The 17,956-nt window shown below is 35.1% G+C and overlaps 1 protein-coding gene across 3 annotated transcripts in view; it reads right to left on the bottom strand.

Annotated features, from left to right (window-relative positions):
* The window catches only part of Sema2a (Semaphorin 2a), a 345,146-nt gene that overhangs the window by 254,187 nt on the left and 73,003 nt on the right, over positions 1–17,956 (bottom strand). For 2 of the 3 annotated variants that reach the window (XM_083095917.1, XM_083095916.1), the window contains exon 2: positions 11,842–12,047. In XM_083095917.1, coding sequence (XP_082952043.1) covers positions 11,842–11,848 — 7 coding nt within the window. In that variant the 5' untranslated portion in view covers positions 11,849–12,047. The remainder of the gene's footprint in view (positions 1–11,841; positions 12,048–17,956) is intronic. The other variant, XM_083095918.1, reaches the window with a different exon arrangement.

Raw genomic sequence — 17,956 nt, forward strand, 5'->3', positions numbered from 1 at the left:
ATTGATTTCGAATCAATCCTGTTATGTAATTCAAACGATATCGCTGTATCGTAATCTCATCGTCATGATGGATATATTCAACGATGAGTGGTCGATTGATTAAACACAACTACTGAGCGAGTCAGTTTTAACAATTGTTCTTTAGAGAAGAAGAGAAAAAGAAAATCTCATTTATCGCAACACGTTGGGCTCAATAGTAAGATTTAATCAATCTTGTACATGTATTCGTTCGTACTACGTAGAATGTCATTATAACGATTCTATTCATAATATTGCAAAAGGATGCAGATATAAATAATAAAGACTCTCGCAATGGCATTACCGGCTTGCCATCGTTTGCGCAAAGAATAGCGTAATATTACGCTCGCGAATTCGCTCTGCCATTAAGACATTATCTTAAAACTCGTTTTTCCGAGAGAGAGTCTCAGTTCTTAGTTTAACGCTACGGTGCGCAGGTGAAAGGGACTATAACATCTTATTCTATTTAAGCACTCGTAATAAAAGAAACGCGGGCCCTTCAACGGAAAAACTCTTCAAACAATCGTTGCGACGGATTTAATAACAAACAGTATTACAGAGAAATGCCTTATAGTCAACACACATATAGTCAATGCTGCGAAAAATATACACAATATCCAACGCGAATCTTTTCTTTCTCTTCTGTTTCATTTTCTATAAGCGCAGCACTCGACCTTAATCATTGAATATCTGGATTCAATTTAGCTTACGATAAAATCGTTAATTTTTCTAAGCGACTGGCTCGAGTGTCTGTGAAGCTGGCACGACAATCTACGAATTTTAAAAAAATACTAAGAGTTCTGATAGCACTTTTCATAGTTCTATAGTTCCTGATAAAAATTAAAAAAAGTTCCGCATTCCTTATATTAAAAAATCGAAATCGAAAAAATGTCGTGCTAACTTCGCGAATCTAGCACGACACTCTTCCCTCTAAAGTACCAAAACGCGTTGAATATTATGATTTTTAGCAAGAGTTCCCGATAGTTCTGTTCAAGTTCAGCCTATATATGCAATTTCAGATCGATATTTCAAAAATTAATAATTTTTAAACAATTTTTAAAATTCTCGCCCGGCACGACATTCTCCCTCTAAAGTACTAAATCGCGTTGAAAATTATTATTTCTAATAACAGTTCTCGATAGTTCTGCTACAGTTCAGCCTATATATCCAAATTCAGACCGATATTTCAATAATTAATAATTTTTTATGAATTTTTAATGTCCTCGATCAGCACGACACTTAGTAAAAATGTGTCGTGCTGATGACTTTCCGTAGTTTTAATGGCAGTTCTCGACAGTTCTATAACAATTCTGTTCTTTAAAAATATTTTTACGCAGAGTTCCGACCGTTTAATATTTTTTAAACAATTTTTTATTATTACCCAGCACGACATTCTCCCTCTAAAGTACTAAAATGCGTTGAAAATTATTATTTTTAGCAAGAGTTCCCGATAGTTCTGCTATAGTTCAGCCTATATATGCAATTTCGGATCGATATTTCAATAATTAATAAATTTTTATGAATTTTAATGTCCTCGATCAGCACGACACTTAGTAAAAATGTGTCGTGCTGATGACTTTCCGTAGATTTAACGGCAGTTCTCGACAGTTCTATAACAATTCTATTCTTTAAAAATATATTTACGCAGAGTTCCGACCGTTTAATAGTTTTTAAACAATTTTTTATTATTACCCAGCACGACATTCTCCCTCTAAAGTACTAAAATGCGTTGAAAATTATTATTTTTAGCAAGAGTTCCCGATAGTTCTGCTATAGTTCAGCCTATATATCCAAATTCAGAACGATATTTCAATAATTAATAATTTTTTATGAATTTTTAATGTCCTCGATCAGCACGACACTTAGTAAAAATGTGTCGTGCTGATGACCTTCCGTAGTTTTAACGGCAGTTCTCGACAGTTCTATAACAATTCTGTTCTTTAAAAATATATTTACGCAGAGTTCCGACCGTTTAATATTTTTTAAACAATTTTTTATTATTACCCAGCACGACATTCTCCCTCTAAAGTACTAAAATGCGTTGAAAATTATTATTTTTAGCAAGAGTTCCCGATAGTTCTGTTCAAGTTCAGCCTATATATGCAATTTCAGACCGATATTTCAATAATTAATAACTTTTTATGAATTCTTAATGTCCTCGATCAGCACGACACTTAGTAAAAATGTGTCGTGCTGATGACTTTCCGTAGTTTTAACGGCAGTTCTCGACAGTTCTATAACAATTCTGTTCTTTAAAAATATATTTACGCAGAGTTCCGACCGTTTAATATTTTTTAAACAATTTTTTATTATTACCCAGCACGACATTCTCCCTCTAAAGTACTTAACCGCGTTGAAAATTATTATTTCTAACAACAGTTCTCGATAGTTCTGCTATAGTTCAGCCTATATATGCAATTTCGGATCGATATTCTAACAATTAAGAATTTTTAATAAATGTTTAATATTATCGCCCAGCGCGATACTAATGAAAATGTGTCATTCTGATGATTTTCCGAAATTCTAATTTGATAGTTCTAAGTATTAAGTAATTGAATGAAGTAATTAAATTAATTAATTAAGTATTCCTACTTGTATGATTGTTATCTCAAGCACGTGGACTTTGTGTTATTATTGTTATTGTATTATTTAAATTGTTTTTATGTTTTTTTTTGTAATTATATAATTGATTGTAAATTATAATTTTATCACTACGTACTACTAAGTGCGAATTATGGTTTAAAAAAAGTCTTTTCTCATTTGTTTCGATTTATGTTATGGAGCAGATACGTTTATTATAGATATATTAGCATTAGTCTGTTTATATGTTATTGAAATATTAAAAGCCCTTTGTGTTTCCTGGAATTGTATGAATTGTATAAATTTGGAATTTGACCTTATTTCTATTTTGTTTACATAACAAAGTTAGTTTTTATCTATAATATAAGGGTATATAAAGGATATCCTTTTGGATAAGACGATCAGTAGTTGACGAAATCTTGTATTGAACGGTTGTGTCAAGAAGCGTACGTACTTGAACATATGTACGTATGTAATATTACGCACTTCGGCGAGATCATTCATAAAAATCATAAGTGAGAAGATAACTAGGAATAAATCTTGTGTTTATGTGTTATATTTGTATATAATTTTATAATATACATACAATATCACATACAACACTACATCTTTTATTATAAAAAAATATCAGTCATTAATAATAGATCATATATTTAATAAAATTTATACTTCTGTACTAACTATAAAAAATAAGATGCGGATTAATACTAATGTTTGTGTTCATGGTATTTCTTTTTTTTAAGAGCTTTTCTTTAAGATCATCGTACCAAATCGTACTAATGTGTTCAGTAAAATTACACTACGTGGATGCATGTGAAATTACGTACTTCGGCGAGATCATTCATAGAACTCATGAGTGAAAAGGTAAGTAGTAGAAATAAATTGTGTTTATATCTCATATTCATGTATAATTTTACAATATACATATAGTATCACATACAGTATCACATCTGTTATTACAAAAGACATCAGTCATTAATAATAAATTTTGAATTTAATAAAATTTATAACAAAATTTATATTTCGGCGGTAACATATAAAATAAGGTGTGGACTAATATTAGTGTTTATGTTCACAGCAATTCTTTTCTTTTTGAGATCATCGTATTCATACCAATGAGTTCCAGCTCTTGCATACGTGACGTAATGCCCGCTAGCAGTACTAGAGGATTTTACGCAATGTATTACACCAACTAAGATATATTTTTTGGAATTTAGTACGATACTTGTAGCGATTGTCTCAAGAGAGTGTATGATGGTTTTATCTCGTTTAACATATCGCTCATCAGTAAACACCGTAGTATCAATAAATAAATGTGGACCATACTCAACGTTTTCTACGACAGTATTTAAACATTTTCTGCATTTTGTCATAATTGCCAAAGCATTGTCGATTGCTTCTTGCATATATTGTAAACCCTTACAGAGAAGTATGTCCACATTTACATTTAATTCCGTAATTTTAGTTGTTCGCGAAGAGCCACAGGGACATGCGATAGTTTTTTGACAACTCGGTATGTCAATAAACAAATAATTAATTAAGTGTGCAACATTGCAATTGGTATTTAATTTAGAAATCCTACGGGTATAAATAGTTAAAGCGTCACTAAAAAGCGAGAGATCTAATAAGATTTTAGCTCTTTCTTTATAGTGATTCATCATTATTTTTCCAGCATGTAATATTGATACAGCTAGATTTATAGTGCGATTTTCTAAAAATTTTATTTTGTCATCGTAAGACTTTATACTTGCAATGCCGCTTGCGACTAGATGAAGTACCGCGTCAAACGCACAAGTTTCATGTATGGTTATAACTTTGTTATTGACATTAACAGCTTTGCATACACTACCATTCCGTATGAGTGGTATATTTTGATCTCTCGCTAATTTAATATAATCCCATTCTGGACACTTGTCTAAGTATGATGGCTTATGTCGTTTTTTTGGAATAGAACATTGCTCGTCCGGTGATTCGCGAATAAGACCTCGCCAATTTTCGCGAATGTTACAACTTAATTGATTTTCATTATCGATAACGATGGTATCAATCATTGTACTATTTTTATCATTGTTATCATTATTATTATAATTATTATTGTTGTTATCATTGTTTAAATCATCAATATTATTAATAATGGTATCAATCTTTATATTTTTGTCGATGTCTTCTGTTATGTTAATATTTTGCACGTTATAATTAATTGTACTAGAATAAGAACAATCATTTATCGATAGATCTGTTTGCGTTTCCACGGAATTTGCAGAATAATTAAGTGTTGCTTGATTTTGCTCACTAACGTTTAAAATATCTTTTTGATACGAGGCCAATTTTATTTTTCCATCAAGATAGTCGAGATGCTCGTATACAAATTTGTCGGCTCTCATTGGCAATTGATTTTTAAATGCGCGATTTTTTAAATCTGCAAATGCCGCCTCAACGGAGGAGGAAGTAGCAATTTCTTCGCCTATTTGGAAATGCAATCGCATTACGCCACTCCAAAGCACTACATATGGAATTAAACGCGTTTTCATTATTTTAGCAAAATCAGGATTATAGCAAGCATTTATTGCTGTTCCTTCGGTACAATTCATTGCTAATCGTAAAGCATTATCGTATATGTTGGCACTCCATTGAAACCAGTCGGAAGTATTCTGATCTTCTTCTAATTTATCTGTTTCATCGCGATCAGTATTCTCATTTATTTCATCTGATATTTCTGGTGCAGGAATAGTTTTGATTAAAGCATTCAAATATCGTAAACGTAATTCAGACGGTAATTCCTCTCCGTTTTCATTGGAACCAACATATTCGCTTAATGCTACAACAAGAATTGCTTCAAAAAATGTGTGCAATTCTTCTAAAGAAGTCATTTTATAAGCTTGACTTAGAGAACGTAAATAAAACTTACGGACAAGTAATTTATCTCTCTGTTTGAGACAATTCCATCTCGATATCATAGAAATAAAATGACTTACATCTAATCTTATAAAACATGATGGAATCGTGTCATCAATACCGTGCAAAATATTAAAACATTTCTTTAAATAATGTCGTAAATCAATGCATTTTGCAAATATTTCTGCAATAGCGATTAAAATCGCCCATCCAAAATCGCAAACGACCATACGCGGAGCTTCATTTCCTTTTGCTATTATCTTACGTAAGAAATATGCAATATGCATTGATTTATGGTCGGCTGATACCATTTAAAATACCGGAATACTTCCATCATTATCAACGTACATACATTGATATAAAAAAATAGGCGGTTCACAATTAGAGTATCGCTTTATAACGCCTCCGGTTGCATCAATTGTCATAAAGCCTATTGGATTTTTTTTGTTTCTTGCTCTGTACAATAATTGCTGTTCAAGACTCCAATAGATACAGAAAAAATCTAATAATCCAATATTGTGAATAGCGCCAGAATGTTTTCCTTGCTTCGAACTTTGTAGTAAATTTAAGATGGGATTTGCGTATAAAAGTCCGTGCCGTTCTAATAATCCCTGCTCTTTTGCTTTCCGTAAAACTGCAGCGTTAGGAATAATTGAAGGTTCGATATCACCAAAATCTTTGAGGCGTTTAGCCTCTTGTCTGCGAAATGTTATAGCATCAATTTTTCTTTCAATTAATGTGGCAGTAACAATTTTTCGACGTTTACCTCTTAATTGCCGTTTTGTTATGTTAGAATGTTTTTCTTCTTCTACATTTGATATTATGAAATGTATCTTTATGTCGACATTATCGCGCGGTTTTTGTATAATTCTACCTTTTATATTCGCGTTACATTCTTTGCAAATTCCGTGAATGCCAATATAATACTTTGCGGAACTTGATTGGTGAACATCATGCTTTTTAAATGTTAGTGTACAATGCAATTTTTGTTGCTGCCACATTTTTTCAGCTATAACATCGGTCCAGCTGCTTTGCAGTACATATTTATATCGCCTTCCATAGAGTTTTCGTACGGGCATAATTGTTTTCCATTGTTCCGCGGATATGATTAAGTCAAATTCTTTTACGGAAAGCTTATTGATCGAATCATTTTTAACAGTTTCGATCGAGCAGGAAGATATATTGTGGGAGACCTCTTCATCATTTACCTTAATATTGAAAGCCTCCAGAATTTTATCTTTGAAGCCATTCCTGTTTTCATTTATTAAAACATAAATGTGTTTTGGTGTTATATGGGAATTCAACTGCTTCATTTTCTCCGAAATTATGCAGTATATTTCGGCCGATGGTGGATAAGGTCTACCACAATCCTTTATTGTTCGGTAATCCGCGTCCAGTAAGATCTCCAATAATTTAGTTTTATCATACATCTTGCTGTTTAAATAGAAAAATGTAATGTTAAATAAAAAAGTGTTAAAAAAAAAAATTATAAAGGAATATAATAAAGTAATATATAAATATACATTTTATAAATTTTTTGCGAACTTTAATTTCCTTAATTCCCTTTCATTTCTTATTTCATATTTTCAGAAAATAAAAAAAAATTATCGTTGGGACTTATGCATCACTATTACGCTAAGCTCTTACAACCCGATAAAATTTTAAAAAATTATGTATACTTACATCTTAATTATTTACCAATTTTATAATTAATTGCTTCCAACGGATCGCAATTTCACGGTGATCGCAATTAATATGCGGTCTGTTGAATCTCCGCACTATAAATATAACTATTGTCAATTTCCTCATTCTATTATTTCTTAATTTAGGAAAATATTTAAATAAAGAAATCATACGTGTGTACTTACATCTTAATAATTTGGCACCAATCTTAATCACAATCGTAAATTACGATTGCGATAATCGCGGTCTATCGAACGGTAAATATCTTCTCACGTTAATGTTCTTTCCTTTTCACTAAATATCGAAAACTCACTAAATTGCGAAAAACCACCTCACGATATGAATGACTCGCTAGAGAAGATGATTCACTGTCGAGAACACCTCGCCTTATGTACGCTTTTCTGTACAGATCTCAAGACTTTCCGACTTTCAGTTGCTAATATCTGATAGGTGCGGTTTTATTCTTTCATCAGTATACACAGATCACGAAAAAAATTATTGTCAAAACAATTGTCGGCGTAGCGTACTTACCTTACAGAACGCCGCGCTTCCCAAAAGACGCGCACGTAAAGTTAAGGCGGCAAATCCTTTAATGTAATATGATCATAGGGCACACCGCGTTCTTTACAAATCCACGAGTGTGCATATGTATGTGTGTATATGTGTGTGTGAATATGTGAATAAAACTTTTCAATAAAAGCCATGTTAAACGTAAATGTCAAAATTTATTTAAAAAACAGTGAACAGTCGGAAATCGGTGTAAAAATATACCTCTAAAGTATAGAATACTTAATTACTTACTTACTTAATTAATTAATTAATTAAATTACTTAATACTTAGAACTATCGAATTAGAATTTCGGAAAATCATCAGAATGACACATTTTCATTCGTATCGCGCAGGGCAATAATATTAAACATTTATTAAAAATTCTTAATTGTTAGAATATCGATCCGAAATTGCATATATAGGCTGAACTATAGCAGAACTATCGGAAACTCTTGCTAAAAATAATAATATTCAACGCATTTTAGTACTTTAGAGGGAAAATGTCGTGCTGGGTAATAATAAAAAATTGTTTAAAAAATATTAAACGGTCCGAACTCTGCGTAAAAATATTATTAAAGAACAGAATTGTTATAGAACTGTCGAGAACTGCCGTTAAAACTACGGAAAGTCATCAGCACGACACATTTTTACTAAGTGTCGTGCTGATCGAGGACATTAAAAATTCATAAAAAATTATTAATTATTGAAATATCGATCCGAAATTGCATATATAGGCTGAACTATAGCAGAACTATCGGGAACTCTTGCTAAAAATAATAATTTTCAACGCATTTTAGTACTTTAGAGGGAGAATGTCGTGCTGGGTAATAATAAAAAATTGTTTAAAAAATATTAAACGGTCGGAACTCTGCGTAAAAATATTTTTAAAGAACAGAATTGTTATAGAACTGTCGAGAACTGCCGTTAAAACTACGGAAAGTCATCAGCACGACACATTTTTACTAAGTGTCGTGCTGATCGAGAACATTAAAAATTCATAAAAAATTATTAATTATTGAAATATCGATCCGAAATTGCATATATAGGCTGAACTATAGCAGAACTATCGGGAACTCTTGCTAAAAATAATAATTTTCAACGCATTTTAGTACTTTAGAGGGAGAATGTCGTGCTGGGTAATAATAAAAAATTGTTTAAAAAATATTAAACGGTCGGAACTCTGCGTAAATATATTTTTAAAGAATAGAATTGTTATAGAACTGTCGAGAACTGCCGTTAAATCTACGGAAAGTCATCAGCACGACACATTTTTACTAAGTGTCGTGCTGATCGAGGACATTAAAATTCATAAAAATTTATTAATTATTGAAATATCGATCCGAAATTGCATATATAGGCTGAACTATAGCAGAACTATCGGGAACTCTTGCTAAAAATAATAATTTTCAACGCATTTTAGTACTTTAGAGGGAGAATGTCGTGCTGAGTAATAATAAAAAATTGTTTAAAAAATATTAAACGGTCGGAACTCTGCGTAAATATATTTTTAAAGAACAGAATTGTTATAGAACTGTCGAGAACTGCCGTTAAAACTACGGAAAGTCATCAGCACGACACATTTTTACTAAGTGTCGTGCTGATCGAGGACATTAAGAATTCATAAAAAGTTATTAATTATTGAAGTATCGGTCTGAATTTCGATATATAGGCTGAACTATAGCAGAACTATCGGGAACTCTTGCTAAAAATAATAATTTTCTACGCATTTTAGTACTTTAGAGGGAGAATGTCGTGCTGGGTAATAATAAAAAATTGTTTAAAAAATATTAAACGGTCGGAACTCTGCGTAAAAATATTTTTAAAGAACAGAATTGTTATAGAACTGTCGAGAACTGCCGTTAAAACTACGGAAAGTCATCAGCACGACACATTTTTACTAAGTGTCGTGCTGATCGAGGACATTAAAAATTCATAAAAAATTATTAATTATTGAAATATCGGTCTGAATTTGGATATATAGGCTGAACTGTAGCAGAACTATCGAGAACTGTTATTAGAAATAATAATTTTCAACGCGGTTTAGTACTTTAGAGGGAGAATGTCGTGCCGGGCGAGAATTTTAAAAATTGTTTAAAAATTATTAATTTTTGAAATATCGATCTGAAATTGCATATATAGGCTGAACTTGAACAGAACTATCGGGAACTCTTGCTAAAAATCATAATATTCAACGCGTTTTGGTACTTTAGAGGGAAGAGTGTCGTGCTAGATTCGCGAAGTTAGCACGACATTTTTTAAATTTCGATTTTTTAATATAAGGAATGCGGAACTTTTTTTAATTTTTATCAGGAACTATAGAACTATGAAAAGTGCTATCAGAACTCTTAGTATTTTTTTAAAATTCGTAGATTGTCGTGCCAGCTTCACAGACACCTGGCTCGATTTAAAGAACTTAATAAAGAGAAACAGCGGACTTTTCTTCTCTGTTTAAAATCCCAGAAAAAGAGATTCTAAAATTCGCGATTGTAATGTTTAACAGCTATGAAAATTCAATGTGCTTGCTCGTTACTTTAGAAGATTTATAGTTTATCTTCTAAATACAGAGCATCCGCCCAATAAACAAGATATCAAATAATTATAATTTGATATAGTTTCTACATCTTATTTAACTCTCTCACTTAAAACTTATCGATACTTCAAGTCTTTATCAATATATCGATTCACATTACAAATAGAATCACGAATTCCCGAGCATTTATTTAAGAAAACAGTCTTATAAATACGAGCCATTTTCTCGAAATCTACAAACCAACGGTAGTCCAGGTACTTAAATGAGATTGGATTCAGCTTATCTGCTTTACGAGCGACATAAAACTGCGGGTATTCGCGTCAACGTACTCAGGACTTGGAAGACTGATATCAATTAAGATCGATTACGTTTCACCCTGAAAATCGTGATGCGGACCCTGTCTTCGCGGTTGCCATTGATACGCCGAATCGGTCGTAAAATAAAGATTTGGCCGAAAGAGAGTGCCGTAGATTCCATGGCATTTCCTTCGAGGGTTAGTTCGTCCCATCGTAACCGCCCGGCAGGATCCACTACCGGGATGGCGCGTATACATTCGAGCCCTGATACCGCAGGGGTGGATCGGCCCAACGCTCAACCTGAATACTGATTCTCGACCGACGCATATATTACCACGGCGGATAAAAGACATTTGCATTTTGATGGACTGCGCTGAGTGCATTTGACGTTTCGTATGCATTTCGCCGGGCACGCACATCTCGACACGCTCCCCCGCGCGTGTGTGTGAAAAAAGCTCAGTCTTACCTATGTTTATCACCTAATATTGCACGCCTATGCATACATCTGTTTGTATTTATCTCGCGTTGCGCGAACCCTTTGAGGATACCTCACAAATCATCGTCAATTTTATCGTGAATTGTATAAAATCGAACGTTGCGAATACGTCATTGCATACTACAATTGAAAGAGAGAAGAAGAAAAAAAGTGCGAATAGTCAAATAGAAAATATTTTGCATACGTTATCGAATACGATATCGTACAGTATGTGAAATGATAAAATATATTTATAAATACTTAATGTTATTAACTTGTATACTAAGAGTTTATCATGAATATTTTATATTCCGCACAGGCCTCGCTACATCGATATCAAAAGCAATACTGGTCGTGTATCGCTAATTCCTGCTTCAATATAAACTTGGGTATGAATTCGCGTTCACCGCGCTGCGCCAAAAGCCTCCCGAATAGCTCCGAAAAATCAATTGCCGAAACTTCGATATCGGGTACGAGCGCGAGAGCGAGGTACGACTAGCACGGGATTGCACAGACAATGGTGCGAAAGAAGTGGCAAATTGAAAACCCGTTCCACGACCGAGGACAAAATCTGGGAGGACAGGGGAGAGGAGCTCTGCGCGTTTGCGTGGAATAGGGTACCGTACAAAACCTGCAATATCTGCCGAATATCCTTCAGCGGTTCCGCTGACGGTTCCGTCCATGACGGAAAACCCAGCCGGTAATGACCGGTAATTCACATTTAAACGCGTTCGATCGCCGTGTTCCCTCAACGGAAAATAATAACTCGTCGGTGAAACGGTCAAAATAACAGAGAAACTCATTGAAAATAAACTCACCATTATCCTGGAGCGCTTCTCCCTCTCGATGGCGTGTGTAACGCACGATCTCTTCTGCGCTTGCACTATCACAGGTGCACGATCTTCTTTAAAACAATCGTTCTATCGCATGTAATCTGATGGTCGTCACACTGCGCACTTGCGCCGACATAGCGGCATTCTTATTCCAGCAAACCACCAACGCTCGACTATCGGAACATGTCTGAAACAATAGAAATGTTATGATTGAAAATGTTTCGTGAATTTTAAACAAACATTAAATTTAAAATAATTTCTTATTGTTAAACGTAACCATATATATTATTTTATATTTTTAAAATATGAATATATATGATTTCCAATATATTGTAAAATATAATTTTTGAAAATAAATTTAGTGTTTCACAAATTGCAAGATAAAAATATTCAAAGCGAACTAGATTCATTGAATAGTATATGCATGTACAACCACAGTAGCTTTATAGCAAAGGTACAAGCTTGTTACTCAAAACTTCCAACTTCCCTTCAAACTGTCTAAATATGGCGTACACGATCCATCAAGTAGAAGGTATGTCGAAATATACGCGCGGTATGTAGAAGGTTTACGAGGGCGCGTGAAGTTCTTCCCCAATACCAATTCATATCCCATGGATATAATGTGCAACCTAAAGTTCTCCCATGGTGGAGCTATAGCGAGCATTATCTTCGCTTACAGGTAAATAACCAAGAGAAACTTGAAGCACGAAACAGGAAAATTACTCCTTTGACACGTTGCAGGTTATCGTAGAGGAAAAAGGCTGTGTGTCAAGAGAGCGCAGTGAGGGGCGAAGGAAATGGGTAGCCGAAGAACGGAGGACTTTCAGGAAAACTTGCGAACCCGAGGGAACGCTTGAGAAGCTTTATAACTTCGACAACCTTAAATCGGCAAAACTGCCGTGTCTCTGGTAGTCATAGAAGGCATCTAAGGCGGAATGAGAAGAGCAGGAGTAAGGAAGGTAAAGTCGATGGAAGGGACGTCGGATAGCTGAGTAGGGAAAAGGGAATGAAGAGTGCGAGAAGAAAATAGTTGCACGTACTCCATTTTGAAAGATAGAACGAGGATAGCAGGATGACTATGATTCTCCGCCATTCTCCGTTTTCTTTGATGAGACGACTCGCCCTACACTCGCTCGTCCGAGTATGTCGGTAGACTGTATAAAGCGACGTAGTATCTATATTTTCAAACTACTTTAATCATAAAAAATGGCACAGATTAAAATGTTCGTTGATAAGCTTAACAGTATCGAATATAATCGTTTTACAACTTTGCACACTAGACATTAAACATTTATATAAAGTTATTGCGCGTTCACATTTACTGAAATAATGAAAAAACTGTGTGAATTCAGCGAGAAAACCTAATACATTTTTTTTTAAGAATACTATACATTTGCCTTTTCTGCATATGGTACAATGGACTGTGTAAGTTAATTACATGTTATGATGATGCATAGCGCCGCTAGAATAAAACAGATAAAGCGTGTAAACTAAATAATATCTCTCTTCGTAACTTCATGCACCATACATATATAAATCATATTTTAATCACAGTTTTCCAACAATGGTCCATGTGAAGAATTAGATCGTCGAAAGATCTATCTTATGAAAGAATAATTACGATAACATCATCTATCATATTTTATCATCTATCACATTTTCGCTTTCATTATACAACGCGACTGAGAAAAAAAAAGATATTACTCCCTGTATCTCGAATAACGTTGAAACACCGTTCGCGACGCGTACAACAATTAAAAGTAGAAAGACATCGTGATGCTGGTAGAGCGATGCAAGTTCGTGGTCTGTCGGGGGTGTCGGAAAATACCTGCGAACCCTTCTAGTCTACGCGACGAGGAGTCGCATCGGGGGTCGCATCGTCGGCCGAGTCATCCCCTAGGCGACTCACCTCTTCTTCCACCCCTTACTCCGTCATCCCTTGGAAAAAAACTCAGGCTTGCATTTCAGTAAAGAGCCAACCCATCCGCGTGCATGGACAATGGGACTAGACGCCTAGCCAGACGTTCTCTCCTCTCTCCTTCCTCCCCATCACCGACAACGCCCTTTCTTTCGTAGCCACGCGTGTCTACATGTCTGCTTGCTTGCTTGCTTGCTTGCTGCTTGCCTGCATATGTGCGTGCGTGCGTGCACGTCACCGCCGACGAACTTCGCCGCGTCTCATCCTGGTTCTCGACGACGACAACGGAGATGGTGTCTGGCTGCTTTTTCCGCGACGATGCTCGTCCGCCCTCCGCGTCAGACGTATACATCCCCGGTACAACGGCGCGGAAAACAATTATCTTTTCCACGGATGCAAAGCTGCACTTGTCTGTAGACTTTCGACGTCGCGCTCGTAAATCCAGATTAAAGGCGACGTAAATCGTCGCGCGATCGAACATCTCCCGTATAGACGTAATGTGATTAACGTTTTCGCGAGCAGAAAAGCTGAATCTCATTAAAGGTTCCGAGCCCTCGATTAAAAACTAAGTAATTCATATTTTTCTATTCGCTAAACATGCCTCGGAGCATTAAATTAAATGAAGAAATCGCATCAGATGTCAATATATTATCGCGTCAAATATCAATATATTATTATTATGTCAATATATCGCTAAATGTTCCCCGTGCATCGATAATACGAACCGAAATGTCTCGCGATGGCCAAAGATGTTTCGCTTCGAGACCACCCGCGTATGCGTGGGTAACTCTATTCATTCATTGCGCGTACATTCCTGCAACTGCGTCGTCCAAAGCGGCGGAGAGCATTCATCGAAGTACCAGCATTCACACCCTCGGCAAACGACGCACGGAAAGTACGAAACTGGAAGCCGACAGGCCCTCCTTTGTTTTCGGCCGCGTTCTCTGACTACCTCTTCCTCTTCCTCCCTTCGATGGGTTATGGTTATCGTCATAGTCGATGACTATGTGCACTCGTTCGAACCGAAATAGTTCCCCCTCTGTATTTTATTCTTGCACCTTTATAGCGCTCGCCGTCACACATGTCCGTTCAAAAGTAACATGGCACCGCTTAATAATAATATTATATCTACATATGTACGGTCGAGTTTCCGTCATCTGTAAACGAGCCTAGACCACGAGGGTGGCTGCCAGCCAAACATCCTGCCAACCGTGAAGAGTTTCACGCCGGGGAATGTTTTTCTCCTGCCGCGGAACAAAAATCCGCTCTACCGCGGTTCACCTCCGCCACCGCGTTTCTGTCAACGTTGTCGGTTTTTTCGACTCGTTGATGAGAACTTGCAGTCTCAATGTACGCGGTTAAAATAATTATTTTTTTCTCGTCGACTATCGTATAACTCAGATAATTTTTTTTATTCAGTTGTAGTAATTTAAAAATAGAAAAATATTTAAAAAACTTTTTATAAAAGTAAAATATCTTACTTTACCGATCGTATAATCGGAGAGACGCAAGTAGATCAATAATTATTTACATTGAAAAGAGATAACAGGCGTTATAATCATACATACAACTTATAAATTTAAATTTCAACATGATCTTCGTATTAATGTGGGAATATTCGATGCTTCTCTTTACTGTCTCGAGAATTTACCGAATGTAATAATGATTCCGAGCATCACGGGCCATCATGTCGCGGGATCTATCACCGGGGATTTGGTGGTACGCTGTCAGAGAATCTCTATAATACCCAAGTTACAGCACCCTTGCGCTCACCTCTGACCGTCTCCCCTTAACAACAGTTCAATTAGTTCCGGCTTAACGGCTCTCAGTTCCGGTGACTCGTGATCGGAATCTCGGACAATTATTCCGTGGACGGAAATGGAGCAGTTCAAATTTCTGCTTTTCCCCCCTTCCCCCTTCTCTCGACGCACATTAGGCGAACAAATCTTTTCGCATGCAAGAGTGAGAACAGTTTTTATCGCAGTGACATAAGTTATTTCGGACTCCTCTTAAAATATCGTTTCTCGCAGAAACAGATTATAATGAGTTTTCGATAATTAAGTTTACATTTGCTGACTCAAAGATGTCGAAGAACATATTTTTACGTTCGCGATGTATATAAGCGATACTTATATAAATCTTCTGTGTCAGAAATATCGGTTATTAAAAAATAGAAATATACAGAGTCGCTAAAACATTTATGTGATATATATACTTGATATATTTCAAAATATCTACTTTTTATTCTTCTCTAGGAGAAAAATTAAAAGATAAGTTTGAAAAATGGATTCATACTTAAACGCAGCTTTATAAAGCAAATTATTAAGTCACTCGAAAGATAATGTGTTTGCAAAAGGTGGCTCGATTAAACAAAGTTAAATCTGGAAAAAGAAGATGGCTCGTAGGTCAGAGAGGACTAGGAAAAAAGAAACATGGGGATCGTAAAATCAGAGAATATCCTGAAAGAACTACACCGAAGGACTGGAGCAATAGTCAAACGCGCCTTAATGTGTTTGCTCGCGAAAGTGCCTATCCGGAAACGTCTAGGAAATGAAATAGCGTTGCGTACGTAAACGAGCTGTCAGAGCACTGGCGAGTAAATAACTAACTTTCTTCGCCGAGCCGTCGTACCGCCTTAAGCCGTTACGGAGAGCTCATTACGAGCACGACATGCTCCGCGTTTTCGTGAAGTTTCTACGATAAGAAAGACAGCGCTGTAATTACGCTACGTCTGCGCTTCGCAGATCGCTGAATAAACCGAAATCTGCGCGTGATATTTACGGCGATGAATCCGTAGGCGCTAATTTTGGAGAATCATGATTGAATTAAAGGTATTATATTTTAACCACATGTGGATGTCGTTGAATTGTTACGCGCGCATAAATTAGAAGAGGTATTTCGACGATGTTTTACATTTGCGTAACACGGTTTTGCACCAACCAAAGAAGAAAAATTATATGATGACGGAAAGGAAACGGTGAACGGAGCCGGAGGAAATTGCCGCCAATCAGATTTTCTCAGGCTCAAGAAAGACAAAGATTTATGAAAGGAGCGTGAATTCGTTCTATTCAAATCCAGCGAAATTGTCTTTAACGTAGGAAATAAAGTATGGAGATAAAAACCTTGTGCGGAAATATAATCAGACAAAATTAGATACATATTTATGTTAGACCAAAATTAGTTATCTTATGAAAATAGAATGTAAATTCTTGACAGTTTGCAGGTTTGCCAATTTACTATACTATTCTTGAAATTGTCAAACAAATATTCTGGAAATCTTTATTCTACAGATATATAAAGAATAGCTAATTTAATGAAACGAATTCGTTGGATATGAATTGATTTTGCGATAACATTGGGAAGCTATTATTTTTAAACAGGAATAAAATTCATTGTGCGTGTGTGAATATAATATGCATGTGTGTGAATATAAAGTTTTTACGCAGTAACTGTGCATACTAACATTGAGAAAAATAATCTTTTACTATGTAAATGCATATTTTCAAACGATATTTTTTCATACGTTGATGCATATTCATTAAAGCATTGACTTCGTCGTTAGATTCAATATCCTATTTCCATAGAATATGCTATCGATAAAAAGTGTAGACACTCTACATGTTTTTCCATCAGAAACAAAGTGCATTAATGAACTCCTCTGTAAATACATTCGATCGAGTCTGAAAAAATTCGCGATAACAGTGCAGCATCAACACGAAAACTAAGTGATATAGTTTAAAAAAAAAGAAATGGCGCTTATTAATTAATACATATATGAAAGCAAAAAAAGAGTGATTAGTAAAAGTTTAATTCGATATTCGGAATTGAAAAATAATGATTGTCATTCGATAATTGATAAAAGATACGAATAATAGTAAGTGATTACGTGTGTTTCCGTCTCGTTTTTAATTAATTAACAAAAACTATATTCGTTTCATATTCAACATTTTGTATAACGAATAATTAATTAATTAAGAGAAATACGAACGTACATTACCTAATGGTACTCGTGGTAACGTCAAATTCGTAAAAATGTATTTTCAATTTACACATACATATGATGAATATATGATGAACATATGACATATTGTATCAAAAGAGAGATATTTGTTTAGATGTAAACGGCAAATGTGTGATATCATATGGAATAGCGTACTCGTGGGATGTGTGAGTTTTCT

Source organism: Camponotus vicinus, unplaced genomic scaffold (assembly GCF_025532165.1).
Source record: "Camponotus vicinus isolate PSW18456_S1 unplaced genomic scaffold, iyCamVici1.0 SCAF_4, whole genome shotgun sequence".
In the NCBI taxonomy this organism is placed as follows: Eukaryota; Metazoa; Arthropoda; class Insecta; order Hymenoptera; family Formicidae; genus Camponotus; species Camponotus vicinus.